Source organism: Chrysemys picta, chromosome 4, assembly GCF_011386835.1.
Source record: "Chrysemys picta bellii isolate R12L10 chromosome 4, ASM1138683v2, whole genome shotgun sequence".
Classification (NCBI taxonomy): domain Eukaryota; kingdom Metazoa; phylum Chordata; order Testudines; family Emydidae; genus Chrysemys; species Chrysemys picta.
The window spans coordinates 58,215,935-58,238,998 of record NC_088794.1 but is presented as its reverse complement, the minus strand read 5'-3'; the positions used below and the strand labels follow the sequence as shown (position 1 = coordinate 58,238,998).

The 23,064-nt window shown below is 48.9% G+C and overlaps 1 protein-coding gene across 1 annotated transcript; it reads left to right on the top strand.

Moving 5' to 3' along the window:
- The first annotated feature begins 1,866 nt into the window (after positions 1-1,866).
- On the top strand, positions 1,867-21,146 carry LOC103307467 (adhesion G protein-coupled receptor E2-like). The gene is made up of 15 exons (XM_065592361.1): positions 1,867-2,063; positions 4,110-4,295; positions 4,533-4,609; positions 5,145-5,252; positions 5,860-6,037; positions 6,568-6,687; positions 8,622-8,818; positions 10,899-11,069; positions 14,689-14,886; positions 15,628-15,863; positions 16,947-17,013; positions 17,944-18,035; positions 19,429-19,597; positions 20,067-20,171; positions 20,945-21,146. The coding sequence occupies exons 1-15, from the start codon at positions 1,994-1,996 to the stop codon at positions 20,996-20,998; spliced, it is 2,028 nt and encodes a 675-aa protein (XP_065448433.1). The 5' UTR covers positions 1,867-1,993; the 3' UTR covers positions 20,999-21,146.
- The last annotated feature ends 1,918 nt before the right edge of the window (positions 21,147-23,064 follow it).

The window sequence follows — 23,064 nt, the reverse complement described above, 5'->3', positions numbered from 1 at the left end:
GTAGGTCTTGCTGTGTCACGCTGCCTCCAGGTTTGGTGATTGATCACCTGTCAATTGCAGACATGACTTTCAGCCTGGGACCCGGCTTTGATCTTCCTTCTATTGTACCTTTTCTTTTTAGGGTGGATTCTTCTTACTTTGTTAGGGCTTTTGTCTGCATCTTCAGCCCTTGGTGTTTGAACTCTATTTAATCAGGACAGGCTGGGGCTGGAGGTTGATTCCATCATCCATACATACCTCATTCACACATCTAAACTAAACTAATAAGATTACAGCAGGGTTTGCAAAAATGAAGGTTGCAGCAATCCCTTACAAAATGGAGTAAGCGTTTTAAAATGGGGTTTGAATTACAATATGGCAAACAGTGAACAGAAGTTACAATATAGACAAATATAATGGATGGAAAACAGTGTAACTTCTGTTCACTGTAGGCAAGTGTAATAAATGGTGAACAGAAATTACAATACTGAAACAGTGCAAGTCTTAGTGATTTAAGTAGGAATTGGATTGATAGTGAAACTTACAAAGGCAGCTGACTGAACAGCTATGGCTCTTAACGAGCATCTTAACTGTTAATTAGCCAGTTATTGGGGTAACCGGTTTTATGAATGAATATTGTTTCATTCATAAAACTTTACTTATGAAGTTACATTAATAAAGTGAACAATTAAAAACAATTTCATTCATCAGTTCTACACGTTTACTTAAATGCTGCACAGAATAAAAAGGCGTGATGTAATAAATAACAGCAGAGATGGGGAGACACTAAAGGGGACGGTATATGCCAGGGAGAAAAGGTGCATTTTCAGGTGCGGTTTGAATACAAATGGAGAACTCATGAGGCAGAAGGAGGCAGGGAGGCAGTTCCAGGCCTCAGAGGTTGCAGAGGAGAAGACTCCTTCACCAGTTGATTGTTCAAAGGGAGTGCAGGGAGGCTGGCAGTAGAGGAGGAGAAGGAACAAAGCAGAGAAGGGAGTAAAGAGAAAGACATGAAAATTGAATGGTGCAAGTGGGTTTGAAAAGCAAGGTCAGATTTGAAATGAACGGGGAATAGTGTACAGGACAGAGACTGTGGATAGAATAAAAAGCCCAGTGGCCCTGGAGCTGTCTACAGCAGAGTCCCTTGCCTGCTAAAGTTGGAAGATAGTGAGACTTCCAGTCATTTCAAATGAAACATTACCTTTCTTTAAAGAACAAAAGGTCTTGTTGATTAGTACCTAATGGCCCAGCCCCATCAATTGCTCTGGGCCAGGTTAACAAGGGGGAAGCCCTCACAATCTCTGCCCTCATTAACATCTGATTATTATTTAACTGCAGGTCTCGGATTTCTTCTTTTCTGCTGCAAATCAGGTGGGATTATTTTTAACTTTCTGACTTGGGTACATCACCTGAGTTAATTTGCCCATCTATGGGGGAGCTGATCTGGATTTAGCCTGTGCCTATTGGTCTGCACTTGTGGTGAGAAGCAATTATTTTAGCAATCTCTGCTGTGTGCCCAGATACCACCACAATGGGCACAGCATAAATAAAAACCACTCCAGGGCCCGATCTAACCAACATTTATTCACTTCAGAACCAGCTGAAGTTAACAGCACTCCATGTAGGACTAACATGTGGGCTCAGTTCCAAACCCATGGAAGTTTTTCCATTGGCCTCAGTGAGCTTTCCATCAGGCCGTATACAGTACATAGGGCAGCAGCTGTAGGCAGATTTGGGTCCTTAGTTTTGTAAAGCCCTTTTTACTAAGGGCCAGATCCTCAGCTGGTGTTCATCAGTTTAAAGTCAATGGATGGAGCCCAACCCAGCTTGCATTGCAATCAACGAGAAAGGGCCCCATTGAGTCCAAGGGGAGTTGAATCAATTGTCCCTTTCATGTCCTTCCCCTGGATGGTTACATATACTCGCAACATGCGCATGTTGCACATTTTATATATGGAGCATCTTAACGTGTACTGGGATTTTTCTTAGCAGCTCTTCCAGGGCATTTACCTTAATGCACTCTGAGATTATTTGCATCCTTTTTCTTTCAACAGCCTTCAGTGGTGATTATTTGACTTTCGACCGTGAGTATGAATTTTAATTCCCTTCAGTTCCTTATTACATTTTAATAAGAGGGGAAAGGGGCCCAGGCAAACAGCTGGTGGTATTACAAAGGGTCCAACACAAGGTAAAGAGGCAGTTCTTAGCACTGAAGTGATACTGGGGATTTGGTAGGCAGTCCCTGTGTGTAGGGCCCAAGAATTCCAGTTGGCAAAGGCTTTTGAGACTTCCAACTCTGGCTAGTGCCAAATCAGAACAAAAACTGATCATTCTGAAATTCTCCACATAGCAAATTCCAGAAAAAACAACAACATTTTGGGTCCATCAAAAATGTTTTGTTTGCATTTTGACTTTTTAAAATTGTGTATTGTATTAGAAGCTAATGCATATATCACCTTCTCCTGTTTCCAATGCCAAGCTTCGGTAGGACTGACTTCTGATGGTTTCTTTGGTACCCAGACTGCCAGCCACCTCAACTCTAGTCTCATACAAATGAGGAACTGAGGCAGAGAGAGGCTAAGTGAGTTGCCAAAGGTCACATGGGAAATTCAGTGGCAGAGCAGAGATTTGAACCCTGGTCTCAGGTCATGCCCGAAACCATATATAATAATATATAACACGTTTTTAAAAATTGACATGAAAAGTAATTTTCAAAATGAAAAATCAAAATGTTTTGACATTGCCAGGATCTTTTTTTTTTTTTTCTAGTTTTCTTCCAAAACAAAATTCTGGAATAAATTGACCCAATTTCACAAAGCGTTTTGATGTTGATGGATGTCCATATTCTGAGGAGAAAGGAGCCACGGAATGATTGAAGGATTAGAAAACATGCCTTGTAGTGAAAATTACAGATACAGACATAAATAGATATTGGCACATGAAGAGAAGGGAGTTACCTTACAAGTGAAGAACCAGTGTTAACAAGGCCAATTTAGTCACGGTGGATGTGGTCCACTCCCAATAACTCTGACCCAGTGTCAGCAGGCAAATAAAAATAGCCCATTTATTACTTTGAAAAATCTCATCGTTTTTCAGTCAATCTCATGATTTTGGGGTGTTTGCTTGCAGTTGGTGATCCCACCCCCACTTACCTACATCGTCCTCTGATGGCTTGGTAGCCTGACCGAGATCAGGTACCTCCTCCCCAGGGCTTTTAAGGGGGTGGTGATAGGCTGCTTCCCCCACATCTTTCCCCCTAATCATAAGTATCTTCCACCACTCATGTCCCAGCTATCGTCCTTAACTCTGGACTCTCCTACCCCCACATCATCTGTGTGTGCACATGTCCTGCCCCCTCTGCTCCGCCCATCTTGAGTCCAGCTCTGCTGCAACCTTTAGCCGGGCCTTCACACCCCTTCCTCTGCAACTTCCTCCTCTGTTCCATGCCCAGCTCCTGGTGTGAGCAGAACACGCTGCAGCACAGTGAACTGCGACCACGTTGCCGTTATCCTCGCTCGTCCCTACTGGCTCTCCGTTCCTTTCAGGATCCAGCTCAAAATTGCCCTCTGCCCACCCAAGCTCTGCAAGGAATCTTGCTCCAGTGGGGCAAAGGACAGCAGAACGCTGCCTATGTCCTCTCCCTTCCCCCTGCACTGCAGGTGAAAGGGCAGCTGGTCTCGGAGCTCCTCTGCACCAGGGGAATTCCACAGCTGGAGTTCAGCTCCTTGTGTCTTAGACCTTCTCTGGAGTTCCCCCAACCTGCCCCACAGATCTCGTCTTCCTTCAGCCCCTCCTCATTCCTGTTCATCTCCTGCTGGCCTCCTCTTTGGCTTGCTCCAGAACCAGGCTACTAACACTGCAAGAACTTTCTTCCCCTCAGCTCCCGCCAGTTGAAAGCCCCCCGGAATCTCCCAGCTGAATGCACACCTTTCCCTCCTGGCCTGCCTCTTTTAATCAAGTCTCCTCTACCTCTGTTTAACTCTGTGAGGGCCTGATTCAAAGTCCATTGGAAAGAGTCTCTAATTGTCCTAGGTAGTGCTACATAGCCAGTTGGGATGCACATATCATGAGAGACAGGGCCAGCAGAACCTGACACTTGTACTGAAATGGGCGGCTTTTTATTGTTCCAGGTTTTTCTTTGGATGATTTTGATGATGATTTTGAAGATGTATATAGCGGGAGTGGCAGCAACTCCGACGTAGACTGTGGCCCCAATGCGGTTCCCAGTAACATCTCTCACTGCATCTGTGAAGACGGGTTCAGGTCCATCTCTGGAAAAGAGCCTTTCCTTGGTACCAGTGAGTCCAGTTGTGAGGGTAAGTGTCACACCAGTACTATGTCTTTCTGTAGCGTCTTTCATCCAAGGGTCTCCATTCAGGGTGGAATTCACTTCCGTGCAGAGGACCAGCACAGGTCCATGTATCGTTTAAGGCCACAGGACCCTAAATTTGGCTCCAGGGTGTTAGCAGTGAACAAAATCAAAAATCAAGCTGCATTTGTGCTGCACATCGTAACGAGGACAAATGGTCTCACCCTGTTCTTCCCCTGCACAGAAATCCCCCTTCACTGCCATTCAGATTTCATGAGAGAAAATGACTATGTGAAGATGTGTTTGAATGGATCACAGCAGGTAAGTTAGCAATGTCAGGGAGTTAGCATTGTTTTGTGGATGTGAAAATAGCACTGGAGGACACTCGCATGGATAAGACGCCAGTGTGGGATTCACAAGAGCTGAGGTCTGTTTCTGGCTCTGACACTGGCCTACTGGCTGACCTTGGACAAGTCACTGCGTCTCCCCGTGCCTCAGTTTCCCCCTCTACAAAATAAGTGAATGATGCTGACCTCCTTTGAGATCTATTGATAAAAAGTGCTGTATAAGAGCTAGGAATTGTTATCCCCTATTCTAAGTGTCAATGAAGAGCACTGATGATAATTACCAGGGGTTTCCTGCCCTGACGAGATGAGATAGAAGGGATGGTATAGAATGTATGAGCAATGCAGTTCTTATATTAAAGGTATTTTGTGCCTTCTGCTGATGTAAATCAGTGTAGCTCCACTGGTTTTCATGCAGTTGTATTGATTTACACTAGATTATGTGCACGACTGGCCTTTGCTCCCTGGATGAACCCTAATGACAACGTGTTTTATCTCTTGTGGTTTCCTAGATTGACTTGGAGAATAGGAAAAACAGCTCATTCTGTTCGCTGGTCAATTCCACCCTCAGCCTCCTGACACCTGCCTGTGAGAACATCAGCTTGACCACTTCCCTAGAGGTCAGAAATGTTCAATTGTTAGAGAGACCCACCTTTAACACTGGGACACCCAGGTCTCTGCTAAGACTGGTGTAGTTCCCTGACTGACACAGGCTGAGCCTGTATAGACTCCTCTTGTAGCACACCACTTTAGGAACAATGGCCCAGAGCCTCAAAGGTATTGAATGCCTAACTCCCATTGACATCAAATTTATCCCTGTGCAGAGGGCCAGCAAAAGGTGTATGTGTCACTTACATCCTGTAGGATTTATAGGAGACTTAAACAAGCCTTGTTCTAGTCTTCTGCACAGGGGTGGCTATCACTCAACAGGACAGTCCCTGGCAGTCTGCCTATCCATCTGAATGGATTTTCCCCACAGATTTTTGGACTATTCTTCACTGATTTGGTAGCTCCATAAGTACTTGAATCATCTCCTAGGACCTGATCCCAAAGGCCACAGAAATCAGTGGGCTGCAACCCACCACACAGCCACTGCTTCCCACCAGGAGTTCCACGCTTAAGTGCGTGGAGCTGGATAGAGGGAACGTAGCCCCCATTGAAATGCAGGGGAAAGCCAGAGACTTTCCAAACAGTCATGATGCAGGCTCTGATCCCCGAACCCTCTAGGAGACAGCGACATCCTTCAAACACGTCCTTGCTGACAGCTCCCTCTGGAGCGTCGAAAGCAAGGAGGAAGTCGCTTCTGCTGCGACGCTGTTTCTGCAGAGTTTGGGGTCGGCCGCAGTGACAGCTGCCCTCGCCTCTCCGGAGAACCAAACCCAGACTGTGACCACCAAGCTAATGGGTAAGAAGTAAAGACTGGGCCCGAGCCATGAAATTCACATAGGTGTTGGGGGCCAGGTTTTTAACCACTTACCCCCAGCTTTTTGGGGTGTTCAGTACAGGGTTATGATTAAAGATCAGTCTGGGGATTGGTCCTGCTTTGAGCAGGGGGTTGGACTAGATGACCTCCTGAGGTCCCTTCCAAACCTGATCTTCCATGATTCTATGATTCTATAGAGGCTCTACATTCAGCCCTGGATCCCGGTATGGATTTAGAGGCTGGAGTTGTCCAGAGAAGACAGGAACTAGCTTTTTGACAGGATCCCTTGGGGGCTGGTCCATGAACAGAGATATTGCCGTTGAAGTTACTTTGATTGTAAGAGCACTGGGGCAGGGACTGTCTCCTCCTACATGTCTGTCAGTGTTCAACACCCAGCAGAGTGGGGCCCTGATCCCTAACTGGGGGGCCTCTGGGTGCTACTGTAATACAACTAATAAATGTGCATGAGAAATACTGAGTTACCCAAGCCCCTTTCTCTTGGCACCTTTCAGCGATTCAGACGAAGCTCACCGATGAGAACTGTAGTCTGCAGAGTGAGGTACTTGGGTTCCGTGCTCACGAAGACAGAATGGATATTCACTGCACTGCCGTCACTGACGCTGACATGGAAGGTACCATGGAGACATCCCTGCAACCCACCGATCATAACTACGTTCTTCTCCGGTGCCTTGTAGTTCAGGGCGCATGAATATAAAACTGGCACCCTCATGGAGTAGTAACTTGCCCATGGCAAGTTGGCCCTTACTCTGTGAATGGCGCCATGAGGTCGACAGGACTCCTTGGGGAGCAATTTACTATCCGTTGTCTTCAATGGGTTGACAACAGTGAGTTTGATCCCATATGAGTAAAGGGGCAGAATCCAGCCTGTAGTGCGGGGACCAGCCATGCTGTGCGAGTCCCCTAGTAATGAAATCACAGAAGCAGAGAGAGAAATGTAGGGCTGGAAGCGACCTCAAGAGGTCACCTAGTCCATCCCTCCATATGGAGGCAGGGTGAAATATACCTAGACCAGCCCTGACAGGTTGTTTGTCCAACCTGTTCTTAAGCCCCCCCAATGATGGGGATTCCACAACCTCCCTAGGTCACCTGTTCCAGTGCTGAGCCATCCTTAGAGTTAAACAGATTTTCCTAATTTCTGACCTGAAGCTCCCTGGCTGCAAAAGCTGAATCCTTCCTGTCCTGCCCTCAGTGGACTTGGAGAATAATTGATCACCATCCTCTGTATAGCAATCTTGTATGTATTGAAAGACTGTTATCAGGTCCCATCTCTGCCTTCTCTCTGAACTAAATATTCACAATTCTTTCTCATAGGACAGTTTTCTAAATGGGCGTCTCAGTGATTTCTTGGCTCCCGCTGCCCCCGGTGTTAATGCACCGACAACGGGCCCTGATCCTGCTCAGCACCCTCAACTCTCACTGATTCCTCAGGGTCAGGCCCAGGTCTTGCATTCCTTAAAAGGCCCTTCTTTCCTGTTCTTATAGGATCAAACCCTAAAGTTCCCCACTGCGTTTTTAACTCAGCTCTTCCTCAGGCACTGAGGTCAAGGCAAGTTTGCCCAAGTAAGGACTCAGTGGGCACTTTCAAAGTTCGCTGTGCGGGCAAGAATGTCATATGGGCCTGATCAAAAGCCAGTCCCAGACAGTGGAGAGGCTTTTAAACCATTAAACCTAGCAGAGAAAGGCCTGGCAAGAACAAACAGCTGGGAGTTAAAGCTGGACACATTCAAATTAGAAATAAAGCACAGATTTTTAACAGAGGACAATTAGCCATTGGCACAAACTACCAAGGGAAGTGGTGGATTTCTCATCTCTTGATAGAAGACCTTTCTGGAAGAGATGTTTTACCCAAACCCAAGTGATTGGGCTCAGTACAGGAATAACAGGGTGAAATTCTCTGGCCAAGTCAGACTAGAAGATCTAATGGTCCTTTCTGGTCTTACGGTCTGTGAATATTGTCCAATCGGATTCTATTTGACCCCAGTCTTCTTAAAATAAGAATGGCCGTGCTGCGTCAGACCAGTGTTCCATCTAGCCCAGTATCCTGTCTCTGACAGTGGCCAATGCCAGAGCTTCACAGGGAGTGTAACAAACAGGGCAATTTGGAGAAATCAACCCCTGTCTTCCCCTCCTGTCTTCTGTAACTCAGAGGTTTAGGATACCCACAAGCTGAGTGTCCCCCTGAAGTTAGTGAAATTTGTGGGCACCTTGCAGAGCTGGGCTCTGTGCTATCTACCTTAAGCAACATGTCCAGGAAATCATTTTTACCTGTTGGTTCAGCCATTTTCTGGAAGCTGTTGGAAACATTTTTTTTCCCTGCAGAAAATGGCTTTTTTGATAAAATGGTATCTTGAGCAAAAAATGTCAGTTGTTGTTGGAAAATTTTTCCTTTTTTGATAAAAACACAAAAAATTGAAGGAAACTGGGGGGGAAAGGGTCATTTTCATCACAATTTTTTTGCAGGAAGAAAAAAAAACTCCCCACCCAGCCCTACCATCTGCCCCTAAGCTGTTCCACCCGCCCCCCCCCCCCCCTTTGCTGCTTGCAGGTTCTGCTGCTGTCGCTTTTATCTCCTACATGGGGCTGGAGACCCTACTGGGAGGGATATTTTTGCAGGATGAAAATCCAGGGAGCGAGGCAAGACCAGAACAGGTTCACGTGAATTCCAGAGTGGTGAGCACCTCCACCAGCACCTGGAAGAAGAAGCTTTCCAGTCCCATCAACCTCACCTTCCAGCACCTCGAGGTGGGTCAATGATGTGCGTCCTCAATATGTAACAGCATGAGTTGGGGAAAAGAGAGTCCATTATCAATCCATTTTGTCTGTTATGGTCCCCTGCAGAGTATGTCAGGACATAAAGGCCCAAACAATGACCCTGGGTCTCTGAGAGCCCTCAGGGAGTTTTGGAGCTGGATTCACGTCTAGATCGGAACTCCATGACTTGGGCCCAGCTTTAGATGCTGCAGTAGTTCAGCCAGAGTGGTGGTAATGGGTTTGCCACCTCTCAGGTACGAAAAACCAGGACACGTGGGATGATGCTGTGCCCATACCACTGGTCAGCTGGCCGTGTGCACCAAGCACCCTTACAGATCTCCCAGGGCAGCCACCTCAAAAGAGGGGGGATCCTGAGGAAACCTGGACAGGTGGCAACCCCAGGTGATCGCTCAAGACAAGAATCTCTGTCTTTCTGGCCTCATGCCCTGTGGTGGTGAAAGGCTCAGAGAGGGGGGAGGATACTGGGGAAGTATCCTATGATGAAGCGTTCACCATGGCTCCCCCCGGAAATGGCAGGGATGGCCGGCCATGGGATCCCACTGGCGTGGCACTGCAGGTCATGGAATGTATTTGGCAGGGCAAGTCATAGGATCCCATTGGCAAGTCATGTCTTGGGATACCCTCTGCTTGGCATGGAAGCACCTGGGATCCCAACAGCGTGGCAGGAGCTGGGGGAAGGGCACCACCAGACTCACGGTTTATTTTAGCCTGTGGCTAGGCACAGAGCTCCGCCTGCCACTGGCCTTTGTGCAGTCACTGCTGCATCCCTGTATCCCATGGTGCTGCCCAGCTGCCCTAGGCTTCTGTGAGGTCACTGCCTCACCCCCTGGACTGTATCACAGGCCCACTGAGGCTGCTGCCTGGCCCCTCTGTTTCCTGGGGGGCTGCTGGCCTGACATGGACTGGGATATGATCAGCACACCCAGCCCTCTCTCCCTCTCCAGCCTCTCAGTCTCTCTCCCACTCCCTGGCCTCCCCATCCCCAGGAACCTATGAGCAGGTGGATGTTTTCATTCTCTTTGCAGTGGGTTTTCGGGGGGGGGGGGGGCTCCCATTGGGTTGGGTTAATTTAATTTTGCTTGGTCATGATCCATCATTGAACAATCCCAATTCTAGAGGAGGGGCCAGACCCAAAGCCTGGACCAAATACCCCCAAGTTTCGGGATCCATCCCCAAAAGCTGCGCCTTGGGCCCATTTCTTGCAATGACTATTTGTAACCACTCTGGGCTGAATATTAAGACTCAAATTCATCCTGGTGTAGCTCAGCTGATGCCATTGGATGAATTAACCCTGTCTTCCCATCACCTTTCCTCCCTCTGGTGTTTGTCCATAGCCCTCATTTGGTCTCTTCTTATGTGTTAAGCTCTTTGGGGCATGGATCCTGTATGTATCTACCAGGCAGTAGGGAATATAAAAAGCAAGATTTCAGACTGGCACTCCGGGGATGCGGATTCTACTCCAGGGTCTTCTGTGGATTTGCTGGGTGAACTTGGACAAATTACTTAACTGCTCTGTTCCTCAGTTTCCCCATCTGTAAAATCAGGTTAATTCAATTGACCTTCATTTAAGGTCCTTGGATAAAAATAATTATTGATGGTGCTATAAAAATATGTATTATTAATAATAACAATAACCCTGTGTTTGGCACCATTGCTGTAGTAGAGTGCCCAAGATGTGGGTCTTAAGGGTACTTTATGCCAGTCCATTATTTCTGCTGCCTGAAATTAGGCAAGGACTGGTCCCCTGGGCTCTCATCCCCTGAGATCTATGAAAGACCAAACACATCAGAGGATCCCAGGGACATGTGACTGGCTGTAGCAATTCAGCCCATGTGTCCGTCAAAGCAGCATCCTTCCTGATGAGTCTAGCTGTTTGTGCGATGCAGAGCATGGTGGAGAGAGAGAAACTCCTGCTTGACCCTAATCACCACCACCTGGAGTGAATCCATGAGCTCAGAACTCATCCCTGTGTTGATTTGCTGTTAAAGGCTCTGCTGTTGCTTAATATGGTCTGAACCCCCTTTCTATCCATGATTGCAAATCCTTGCAGGACAAGACTCTGCTGGATAGGGCCATCTGCGTCCACTGGAACTCTACAGGCCAGGATGGTGTCTGGTCCCCCCAGGGCTGCCAGCACCTTCACTCCAATGTCACTCACACACGGTGCAGCTGTCGCTACCTGGCCAGCTTTGCGGTGCTGATGGCGCCTGGTATTGTTCAGGTATTTGGGGCTTTGGGCTTGAAATCCGGTGTCTCTGGAAGTGTCAGTGCATGGGATGCTGGGCTCCCCACTGTGCATAATGATGTCCATGTGGCCCAAGCAGTTGGCCAATACTCAGGGCCTTGCAGGGTGGAGAAATTGATGCTACTGCTCAGGTCTGTACTTCAGGGTAATCTTGTTTATGTACAAAACATGTACACAAAGTCCTGTTTTCCTGAACACGGGACAAACAAAGAACAGGTAGTTTTCTGGCTCATAAATCTCCACGCCTGCCACTCCAGCAAGCTCTGTGCCCAAGAAGTTTTGTCTCTCTGCTGCCTCTCAGAGTCATGCTGACAACTGCTTCTCAGGGCTTTCTACCTCCAACATACATAGGCTGCAAAACCAAACTCCTAGACCCTGCATCTGCAGCCAGTGAAACTCCTCAGCCCACATGGCTCAGCTCTGACCTGCCACGTGCTTTGGGCAGTCCCTCCATTGTTCGTAGCTGTCTCTGCTACATAAACACGATCGGACTTTAATAGCAGCAGCAGCAACAGCAGCAACAGCTCCAGCCCATCTCAACTGACGTCTTCTCTTTTCCCCAGGGACAGCAGGATCAGGCCTCAGGGGCAGAAATCCAAACCTGCATTCATTCCTGTCAAACCCAATTTCCACTGCACCCAACACACCTAGCATTGCCATACAAACATCACTGCAGGTTTCCTGCTGTCTTGGAGATCTTGGACCCTTTCTGTAGAGTCTGAGAGTTTGGACTGACAGAATTCGATATTTACAACCCAGACTCCTCTGGACTCACCCACCCTAGTACCACTGACTCACAAAGCAGGGTTGTCCTCTAGCTCAGACAGAGGACTTGGGAGGAAGGATTGTCTCTTACTATGTGCCTGTACGTCCCCAGCACAATGGGCCCTGATCTTAGTGGGGGCTTCTGGGTGCTGTTGTAATAGAAATTTCTTTTTGCTGCTGCATCTTCCTCTTTGCTGACGAAAATAAGATTGTTTTACAGTTAACCGTACTGAGCCAGTGCGGCTAGATTTGCGTGTGACTCGTGCAGAATCAGCAGAACTGGTCACTAGATTCCAGTAGCAGAATCTTTGCTGTGAGTGATGCACGCCGCAGAAGGAACCCTGCTAGATGCTCTGACCCCAAGCTGAGTTTGCAGGACCGGGAGTTAGACAAATATTTCTTTTGACCCGTCCACTGAGCAGCATGGTTAATAGGGTCACAGAGATGATAAACATAGCGCCATTTCTGCGTAGACCCACACTTTAGTCGAGGTGATCAGCAAATAACAAGACCCATTCTGGGCACCTTTAATCCTATACACCTTGAAAATCTAAAAACACGAGCAATTTTCTTTGTATAAGGTATAGTTAAAAACAACTCCATGTTGCCATGAACCTGAAATTCTGTTTTTTAGTATTGGGGTTTGTGACAGGGCATTATTCCACTCCTGTCTCTTTTCTAGCCACAAACCGCTTGGAGACCATACACTCCATAGCTCACTCAGCCAAGGGCAGGGGCACAAAGAGATCTTTTCTGGCTCCGACTCTAAAAGCGTAGGATTTGGTGTCATGTCATATCATGTCGTGTCCCGTCCCCCACCATCACCTGCACTTTTCTATTTTCTGGGCTAATGGCTTGATTAGCCCTGTAGCTTTCTCCACCCTGTGCCCAATCTATCAATTAGGCACAACTTTGCTCCTTAGATTTAATTGGTGATCCAGTGATCAGACTGCTGGTTAAAGACCATAGCGATAACCAAGAGATCATCAACCTCTATTTTCCATTAGGGTTATAATTTTAAATACTGACAGCTAAACATATTGGAAGTATAGGCCAGCTTGTAGGATGTTGTGCGTCTTTCCACCAGGGGGCGATGTTGCTTTGGCGAATTCAAAGCAAGCAAATAAAGAGACAAGCAATTCTAGCGAAGAGAGAAACAATTCCCTTCCTTTGAAGGCAGTTAACATTAGGGTGACCAGATGTCCCAATTTTATAGGGACAGTCCTGATATTTGGAGCTTTTTCTTATATAGGTGCCTATTACCTCCCACCCCACCCCTATGCTCGTCACGATGGCAGAGAAAATACTGCATCTAATAATCCAGAAAAATCTCTTGCCATGTTCTCATTATATCTAAAATAAATAAATAAATAAATAAAAACAAAAAACAAACCAACCAACCTGTAGGCCAGATCCTCAGCTGGCGTAATCAACATTGACTTCACTGAGTTCAATGGAGCTGAGTTGTGCCCGTTTACACCCGCTGAGGATCCAGGCCTATAAATGAATTGCAATTAACTCACTGGATAAACTGAACTAATGACTTTCTCTCCAAAGGGGCCTTCGCAAACCACTGTAAAATGAGCCAGTCCAGTGTACAGTCTAGTTCTTGCTTCTCTAGTCCTGGGCCGTAATAAAATGTCATGCTAATCCACCCAAGACAGTCTGTGTTCCATGAGAAGCCACTGAATTTAGATCATGGCCATCATGCTAATATAGCAGCAATAGGGCTGGGGCAGTTTACAGCAATTCTCACGTGTCTTACGCAGCATGTGTAGAGGAATTGCTTCTCTCGCCTCTGAAATGCAGCTGCCTCTTGGGTGGAAGGCATCTCTGAAAATCAAGCCACTAGAACTTCAGCTCCAAAAGCCCAGGCCTCTGCCACTTTAGCTAAAGCAGAATGTCTGTGACCACCGTTATACCAGGCCCCTTACGCATGCTTTGGGCAGCCACTAGAAGAGTGGTTTTCAAACTTTTTTTCTGGTGACCCAGTTGAAGAAAATTGTTGACGCCCGCGACCCAACGGAGCGGGGTGTGGGTGGGGGCTCAGGGCTGGGGCAGGGGGTTGGGGTGCAGGATGGGGTTCAGGGTCTGGGCTGGGGGTGCAGAGGCTCTGGGGTGGGGCCAGGGATGAGGGCTTTGGGGTGCAGGAGGGGGCTCTGGGTTTCGGGGGGGGGGCTCAGGGCTGGGGTAGGGGATTGCGGTGCGGGGGTGACGTGTAGGCTTACCTGTGGCAGCTCCCGGTCAGCGGCACAGCAGGGGTGCTAAGGCAGGCTTCCTGCCTGTCCTGGCACCGCGGACCATGGTGCGCCCTGGAAATGGCCAGCAGCAGGTCTGGTTCCTAGGTGGAGGCATGCAAGCAGCTCCGCGCAGCTCTCGCCTGCAGGCACCGCCCCCCCTTAGCTCCCATTGGCCGTTTCCTGGCCAATGGGAGTGCAGAGCCAGTGCTTGGGGCTGAGGCAGTGCGTGGAGCCCCATAGCCCTCCCGCCTAGGAGCTGGACCTGCTGCTGGCTGCTTCCGGGATGCAGTGTGCTGTCAGAACAGGTAGGGACTAGCCTGCCTTAGCCAGGCAGCACCGCCAACGGGACTTTTAATGGCCCAGTTGGTGGTGCTGACCAGATTCAACGCAACCCAGTGCCTTCCATTCCGTGACCCAGTACTGCCCTGGAAGGGGAGATGGCTAAGTTGCTCGTGCACCTAAAACCAGCATGATGCAGTGGGAAGGGTATAGTTCCCAGACAGACTAGAAGCACCAAAGGCCTTGCTTAGCAGGGTGCAGGTGAGTGGGGAGCAACCCATGGCCCTGACTTCAGCTGTTCTGTGTCGCAGGTGGATTTTGCCCTGTTCGTTATCAGCCAAACCGGGCTCATCATCTCCCTGATCTGTCTAGTCCTGGCTATTGTCACCTTCCTCTTCTGCCACCCCATCTGTAACACCAGCAGCACCTTCCTCCACCTGCAGCTCAGCATATGCCTCTTCCTGGCCGATCTCCTCTTCATAGTGGGAATAGACAAGACTTACAACAAGGTACAGTAGGCGCAGAATTCTCCAGGCACTGTTCACAGCTCCAGTCGTGGTTTCTTCACCTACCCGCGTTGGGATCTCACATATGTTGGGCTGACTGCCAACTGGGCCCGGATCTGCTTCCATTTACGCTCCGCTATTTCAGTGGAGTTACTCCTGATTTACACCAGGGTGAGTGAGAGGAGAATCAGGTCAATGGACTGCAGTAGAGACTGCACCACCCAGGGATGATTTTAGACCCAACAAATCCTGCATCATGGTAGGGGGTTAGACTAGTTGACCCTTGCGGTCCCTTCTACTTCTATGGTTCTATGATTCTGTGACCCATTTTAACTGCGACCTTTGCTGGGTAAAACCTCAATAATCTAACCCGCACCCAGGTGCCCCAGGTTAGAGGCTTCCTTCCAACCCCACAACTGGGCTGAGTTCGGTGAATCTGGGCTGATATTTGGAGCAGGCTGGAACTGATTCCATCCCAATGCAAATCTCAGCAGGTATGAAACAAAGCCAAAGTCTGCTCTGACCCCGCTGAGACAAGATCCCCAGATTTCCACTGGCTGCACCTATAATGAAGCATTGAGTGGGGGCAGTGCTTCTCACGCCAGGTGTTCGACAGACTTAGGGTCCGTTTCAGTTTCCCACCCTAAGCGTTTGCCTGGCCATAATCTAGGTGCATCCTCCCAAGGCAGGAAGAGAGCTCCTCTCGTCAAATAACCCTGGACTGACTTTCCATTCCTCCTCCAGCTCATGTGTTCCATCACCGCCGGCTTGCTGCATTACCTCTTCCTGGCATGCTTTGCCTGGATGTTTCTGGAAGCGGTGAGTCTGTACCTCATCGTCAGGAATCTGAAGGTGAAAAATTATGCAGGCACGGGCGGATGCACAAGAAAATGCATGTACGCTTTTGGCTACGGACTCCCAGCAGTGATTGTGATCACGTCTGCAGCCAGCGCGCCCAGCAGCTATGGAACTCCTTATCAGTAAGTCCTGTGTGGCAAGGCGGAGCTTTGTCTCAGTATGGAGAATCTGTGCCAGAGCCCTGTGCCTAAGAGCACTTGTGCATCCTCCAGGCACTGGGGTGAATTCCATTCACACTGACTGTGTAAAGACCCCCACCTTAGATCAGCAGTGGCAACTCGCCTTAGTCCTTCAGGGCAAAAGCCCAGGCCTCTACCACTTGAGCTAAAGGATCAAGTCCATTAGGTGGGAGCAATAGTAGGCTCTTATCCTCTATGTGGACCAGCCACTGCATGGTGGTGGGGACACAACACATTTAGCTAGCATGTTACAATTGCTCTCAGCAGGTTTCCTGTTCTGCTTACTGTGTCCTAACCCCTCCTCCATGTGGGGGCCTGGATTAGATGACTTCTTGAGGCACCTTCCAGCCCTACGTTTCTATGAGTCTTGTTTATAGAGAGTGGGCTGACAGAGAGTGTAAACAGGAAGCAGACAATGCACTGCACATCTTACAGTCCGCATGGGTTGTAAATACCCTGGGTGGAGACATTCGATCCTGCACACCCCTAACACTACCCGAGCTCACCCCAAATCCCAGACCTCTACCCTCTTCCTTCCAAATCCCAGCCTGGGCCTATACCTACATCTTTCCCCACAACTCTCAGCCTCCCAGTCTCAATCCAGCCTTGGGGTTCTCTCCACATATGGAAGCCCCTGACTCTTCTCCCTGGGCAGACTTCCATCGTCTCTATAACAATACATTCCTTGGTTTCCGTTGGTTACTACCCATCTCTGTTGGGTGCTGCTTGAGGACCAGTAACTCCTGAAACCGATGTGCTCATTGCCCTGTTCCAAGTCCTGGTGACCAAATGGAACTGGATCTTCCCCTTTCAGTCTCAGCCTTTAAACTGTCCCATTTTTGAACCCTGTTATCCTGAAGTCTGACTGGATTCCACTTGTAGGTCTATTAGCAGAACTGGGGGATGGGGGCATACCTGGCAATGCCAGTGCCACCAGCTCACACGGCAGTGGTGCAGAGGTAGCAAATGCAGGCCGTACAGGTCTTGCCAGGGTTCTGCTAATGGCCTTTCTCTCTTTCTTCGTAGCTGCTGGCTCAATCCTGATAACGGTTTTAGATGGAATTTCCTTGGACCTGTCTGCGCCGTGGTTGTGGTGGGTACTGCAGGGTCTCGGGTTTCCCAGAGCAGCAGAACCAGAGGCTGTGGTAGAATCTCTCACAGATGGGAACACCGAAGAGATGGGGCCCAGACCAGAGTCGCTAGGAGGAGGCGGGTCTGAGGCGCCCGTGGTCTGGAGTCTGAAAGTGTACAACCCGACCTGACCAAGGAGATTTTGCAAAATGAATGAATGGCTACCCCATTTTGGGAATGGCAGCCCCGCGAGGAGCAGCTGGTGTAATTCCAGAGCCCTGGCCCCTACACGTCCTCAGTGAGGCTAGCAGTGACAGACACCCCAGAGAGACAAGCCTCCTAGGGAGAGCTATCGCCTCTGGTGTGGGGGAGTTGGGGGGATGGGCCATCTAGAACATAAAGAACAAGATTCTTCAGAGCCGTCTGAGCAACAGAGTGGGCCTGATTCTCCTCACACCCGTCTCCCTCCGTTGTCTTCAGTGGAGTTCCTCCCGATTTACACTGGCGTGAGGGAGAAGGGAAACAGGCCCAATGGAGTTACTCCTGGTTTACACCAGGCTGAGTGAAATGGGAATCAGGCACCACCGTGTATTTGTGACATTCATTGATGTTCAATATTCTCACGGTCCAGAACATTTCCTGGCCTGTTTAGGTTCCCCCCCGTATATCATCGATTGGCACAAAGCCTGGGGACTGGAGCAGCAAAGTGCTGGGGCTGCAGGTCAGCTGTAAGACATATCTCTGGGACACTAGGCCATCTCGAACCACCGGCCAAAACTAATTCCAACCCCAGGGTCCAATTTAATGTTCCATCCCACGGGCCAGATCCTCAACTGGTTGGTACTTGGTTACAGTCCGGTCAGGCGCTAGGCTGAGTTACACTAGGTGGGGCTCTGGAGCCTGAGGGTGAAATGAAATGTACGAGGGACTCCTTTGGTTTGTCTCTTTACAGGTAAATTTAGTATTTTTCTGCCTTACTCTGAAGCTTTTGCGAGAGCATCTTTCCTCCCTCAATGCAGAGCTGTCTACTCTGAAGAACACCAGGCAAGATTCCTAGGGGGGAAATGGATAATCTCTCTCTAGGTTCTTACGTGGGCCCTGTCACCATAGTGACTGAACACCTCACAGATGTACTAATAGTTTTAGCCTCTCAACACCTCTGGGCGGTGGGGGAAATACTACTCATCTAGTCCCAGATAGGGAAAGTGAGGCATGGACTAGGGTTGCCAACTTTCTACTCTCACAAAACTGAACACCCTTGCCCCACCCCTTAGCTGAGGCCCTGCCCCCTGCTCACTCCATCCCCCCTCCCTCTGTCGCTCACTCTCCCCACCCTTACACACTTTCTCATTTTCACCAGGCTGGCTCAGGGGGTTGGGGTGTGGGAAGGGGTGAGGGCTCCAGCTGAGGGTGCGGGCTTCCGGGGTGGGGCCAGGTCTGAGGGGTTCAGAGTGCAGGAGGGGGCTCTGGGCTGAGGATTGGGGCCCAGGAGGGGGTCAGCAGTACAGGCTTTGGGTGGCGCTTACCTCAAGCAGCTCCCAGAAGCAGCGGCATGTCCCCCATCTGACTCCCATGTGGAGGCGTGGCCAGGCGGCTCTGGTTCCTGGCCAATGTGAGTTGCGGGGGTGGCGCTTGGGACGGGGGCAGTGTGTGGAGCCCCCCTGGCTGCCCCTATGTGTAGGAGCCAGAGTGGGGACATGCCAGCTACATCCCAGGACCTGTATGGCACCGCCAACCGGACAGTCAACGGCCCGGTCAGCAGTGCTGACCGGAGCTGCCAGAATCCCTTTTCGACCAGGTGTTCCAGTCGAAAACTGGACACCTGGTCACCTTAGCATGGAGCAATCACATGATTTGCCCACAGGGAGTCTGTGGCTGAAACAGGACTTGAACCCAGATCACCTGAGTCCAAGTCCTGTGCCTTAGCCACAAGACCTACCTACCTTCCTCCCCTGCTGCCTATGACGTTTTAACCACCCTCCTGGCCCCTGGCGCAGGTTAGTCTATTGTCCCCATTGCCTCCTGTAATAATACTTCGCTCTTTTTTAGCACTTTCCATCTGTAGATCTCAAAGTGCTTCACAAAGGGGAGGTCAGGATCATTATCGCTAGCTTTACAGATGGGGAAACTGAGGCACAAAGAAGGGACGTGACTTGCCCAAGGTCATGCAGCAGGCCAGTGTCAGAGCCGGGAATAGAACCCAGTCCCAGTTGGGTGCTCTGTGCACTAGGCCGTGCTGCCTCCCATACACACTCCACTCCTGGGGCTGGTGGTAACCTCTTTCTTGCTCTTCACTGAGCGTGGGGGATACATTTTCAAGGGATCTGAAATGAAAACTAGGGGGCAGATTCTGCTCTCATGTCCCAGCCCCTCTGCTCTCCCTGCCATTGCCAATATCCCCGTGGCTGTCACACAGTTGTTTTTCTCCCCATTTCAGGTCACTGACTTTTAAAGCCCTGGCTCATCTCTTAGTCCTGGGCCTCACGTGGGGGCTGGGCACCTTCCAGTTCGGCCCGCTGGCCACGGTGATGGGGTACCTGTTCACCATCACCAACAGCATGCTGGGAACCTTCATCTTCGTGGTGCACTGCCTGCTCAACAGAAAGGTGATACCTGCATGCCCCCAGCCTACGGGCAGCAGGTGTGGGCTGGATCTGAGCTTTTACTGTGGGTTGCAAAGGGGTGGGGGAAAGAGAGAAATGAAGGGAGCGGAAAAGGGGAGGGGAAGGGAGAGCAGTAGGGTGCTGTGAGGCAGCAGTAGGGTGCTGAAATGCAGCCACCTCTGGGGCAAAGCATGGTAGCTGTTTAGCAGCATACAGCAACACAGCACAATTCTTTAGCGCCGGAACAGCTGGGCTGGATCCTCCGTGGGGGTATTTGGGATAACGCCTTTGGAGTCTAACATCAGCTGAGGACCTGGCCTGGGGAATGGAATTACCTGCACTGAGATTTGGCCAGCACGCTGGGATTGATTGGTGTGTGTTTGTGGGATTTAGCATGTCAAGATGTGGTCAGGGACTTGTGTTTACATCCCTGTTCAGACCCCGTGAGTGACGGGGGATTTTCAACCCTCAGGTGAGAGAGGAGTATTGGAAATTATTTACCAGGCTTCGACGGTCAAAGGAAGAACCTTCGTCTTCCAATATAACTATGTCTGCTCTCACCTCCAGCACAGCCACGGTAAGAGAGAATTGAGATGCATGGCTGCACAGCGTGAGCAGCAATGTACTAACCTCGACCCTCCCACCTCTGTCCCTCTCTCTCACTTTAATTAGCTCCATCGATAAGATATTGCAAGCAGTGCCAATGCTCACACGGTCCATACATCAAGTCTCCTTGTAGAGGGCAGAGTTCCACACTGGTAATGCTCAGCCCTGGGTTTTGCCCCCTTTGTGGTAAAACCGATTGGGTTAGGGCGGCCATCGGGAGCAAAATGCAGAACAACATTTTGCAAAGGTTTTAAAGAAAAATTGTCACCAACATTTTGAATTTTCGAAGTGTTGTGACCACCCAGGAAGTTATATTAAAAAAAACCCAACAGTCACAAATGTTGGCAAAGTGTTTTGACGCATTTTTGGTGCCAAATTTTTGCTACCTTTCCACCAAAACTAAATTGTGCCAAATTTTTGTCAAAAATATTACGCCACATTTTTGCAAAAGAAAAAAGTGCCAATTTTTTGCCAGAAAAAAATGTTGACAAATGTTTGCGCATTTAAAAATGTCCGACCATCTCTAGCCGGCAGATAATTTCAGTAATGGCTTTATTGGAGGACTGAATGTCACCAGTAGCTTTTTAATGGCAGCGGATACCTACAGAGCGTTATCATTTTATAGCCAGATTCGCCCGCCCTGATGTCCACATTGTGCTGCTGGTGTGTAAGGCTGGTCCTGCACTCAAGACATCTATCTCCAGTGCCTGATTCATGCTTTGCTTCCTTTTCTTTCTGTTCCAGGATCCTCCGCAAAACAGTGTCCCATCCTACCTGCAGAAGGCAGCGAGGGATTGATCTGTCGCCTGGCCTCTCTTTATGGGTTTTCCACTTTGTTCTCCTCCCCTGGTCCCAGATGCAGAGGAAAGGGGTTGGCACAGTCTCATTAAATGCTCCTGCTGTGTCACCAAAGAATGTCTCCATTCTCAAGCCCACGAGCAACAAAGCCATAAACTGGTGGATTCTGAGCCACCAGGCAAAACTATGATACTTCAGGAGACCAGAGCTACGAAATCCTGGTCTCCAAGCCCTTCTCCCTATGTTCAGTTCAGGTTTGGCTTAAGGAAGGCTCAGGTTGGAGCTTAATAATTTAATTGAACCAATTCACCCAGTGGCCCAGTGTGTGCCTTGTTTGAGCCTTATCCTGAAACTGATTCTAAACTAGGATCTAGAGGCTGGCCTTAAGGCCCCAAATTTGGATCCAGATCTGTTTTTTTCAACATCTTGGCCTTTGGAAGGGTGTGAGAGATCCAGGGGTTCATCTTAGCCCATCTTTTGTTCTTTGATTTACGTAATCCTGTATCATTCTCATTGCAATACAGATTCCTTTGTACTAGTCAGGCATGAATCTAGGACCCAGATACTATGGTGGTAGATACATAAGGTGGAATCCTGGCTCCATTGACGTTAATGGCAAAACCCCCATTGGCTTGAGTGGGGTGGGAATTCACCCACAGATTGTATTGTCAGTGGGTTTCTTTTTGTATTATAGCTGGAGATGGAGCCACGGATAAGGTTAAGGTTGCCCAAGTGTTTCCATTCCAAGCCCCTGTTTTCAAGTGTTCATTCATAATTTTAAACGTTTCCTTTTCTGAAACATTTACTTTTGGGGCTAACATTTTCCAGGCCTACTAAATGATTCTGGAAAGTTTGAGCAAAATATATGGTATAATACGCTATTTCTACTATTTGAGAAACAGTTTGTGATCACGTGATTAAAGATGGTCTTATACAGGTAATGTTTAGACAGAAGGTGTCAGAGTTAAGGTTGCATGTTCAAGCTTAACTTTGCCATTCCCTGACTTTGGAGTGATTAGCTGAGCAGCGTTAATGTTCTCTTGATGTAGTTTTTCTATATGGAATATAGGCCATTATGGGTCTGATTTGATGATGAATAGCAGCTAACATCATAGGCCACGGAACCTGGGAGGGCCAACCGGCCCACGGCCTGACCACCTTTTGGCAAGGCCAAACCTGAGCAGTGATGTGACCCTGCAGGCCAAGTTGCAACGCCACTCAGATTTGGAAGGGGGTAGCTGTAGGAGCTCCCAGGTTGGAGGGCGTCAGGGGAAGAGGAGAGTCAGGCACTGTGGGGTGGGGAACCAATTCCTCTACACACTTTAAATGACAGTCTGCAGGCCCTGCCTTACTTCAGCAGCCATCTTGCTAAGGAAGGGTGGTCCAGTGGTTAGGGCCCTGATGTATGACTTGGGGGAGCTGGGGTCAGGGCCTGGCTCTACACAGATTTTCTGTGTGACCTTGGGCAAGTCACTTAGGACCAGATTTTTAAAGGGAATTAATCCCCTAACTTAATTCTTAAATTGCTTTTGAAAATAAGTTAAGCGTTGCAATGCTGAACAGAACAATGCCTGAATACCTTGAACAATCTGGGCTCTAGCCCTTCTGCGCCTCAGTTCCCCATGTGCAAAAGGTGGATAATAGCACCTAAGATACAGCCAGATTCTCAGGTGATGAAAGGTGGCATCACTCCCTTGACTTCAATGAAGCATTGGTGTTTGACAATTGCTGAGGATCCAGCCCATGGACTTCAGTGCATCTGCTTGGAGACTAAGGTGCTACTCAGTGTGAGGGTATCAGCCTCTGGCTGTATAAACTGTTTGAGCTTTGGGCTGCTCTACTGCTTACTTTGCATATGTGTCTTTAACAAATTCCAAACTATCGATGCTTTATTTATTTTTTAATATAACTATGTTACCAACTACAGACCAGGCAGAGTGTCCTCAGAGACATCATCACAGGTTACTGCAACCTTATTAGTCGTTAAAATACAATCGTACCACCATTGATTGCATGAGGAATCGCAGCACTCACTGCTTGTTAATGTCACAGTGGTTCCCGTGTGT

Excerpts from the sequence above, each read along its gene's own strand:
- LOC103307467 (XM_065592361.1), top strand. The coding sequence starts at position 1,994 with ATGCACTCTGAGATTATTTGCATCCTTTTTCTTTCAACAGCCTTCAGT. Across the intron at positions 4,610-5,144 it reads GTTTGAATGGATCACAGCAG|ATTGACTTGGAGAATAGGAA; the intron begins GTAAGTTAGCAA and ends GTGGTTTCCTAG. Across the intron at positions 11,070-14,688 it reads TGGCGCCTGGTATTGTTCAG|GTGGATTTTGCCCTGTTCGT; the intron begins GTATTTGGGGCT and ends TCTGTGTCGCAG.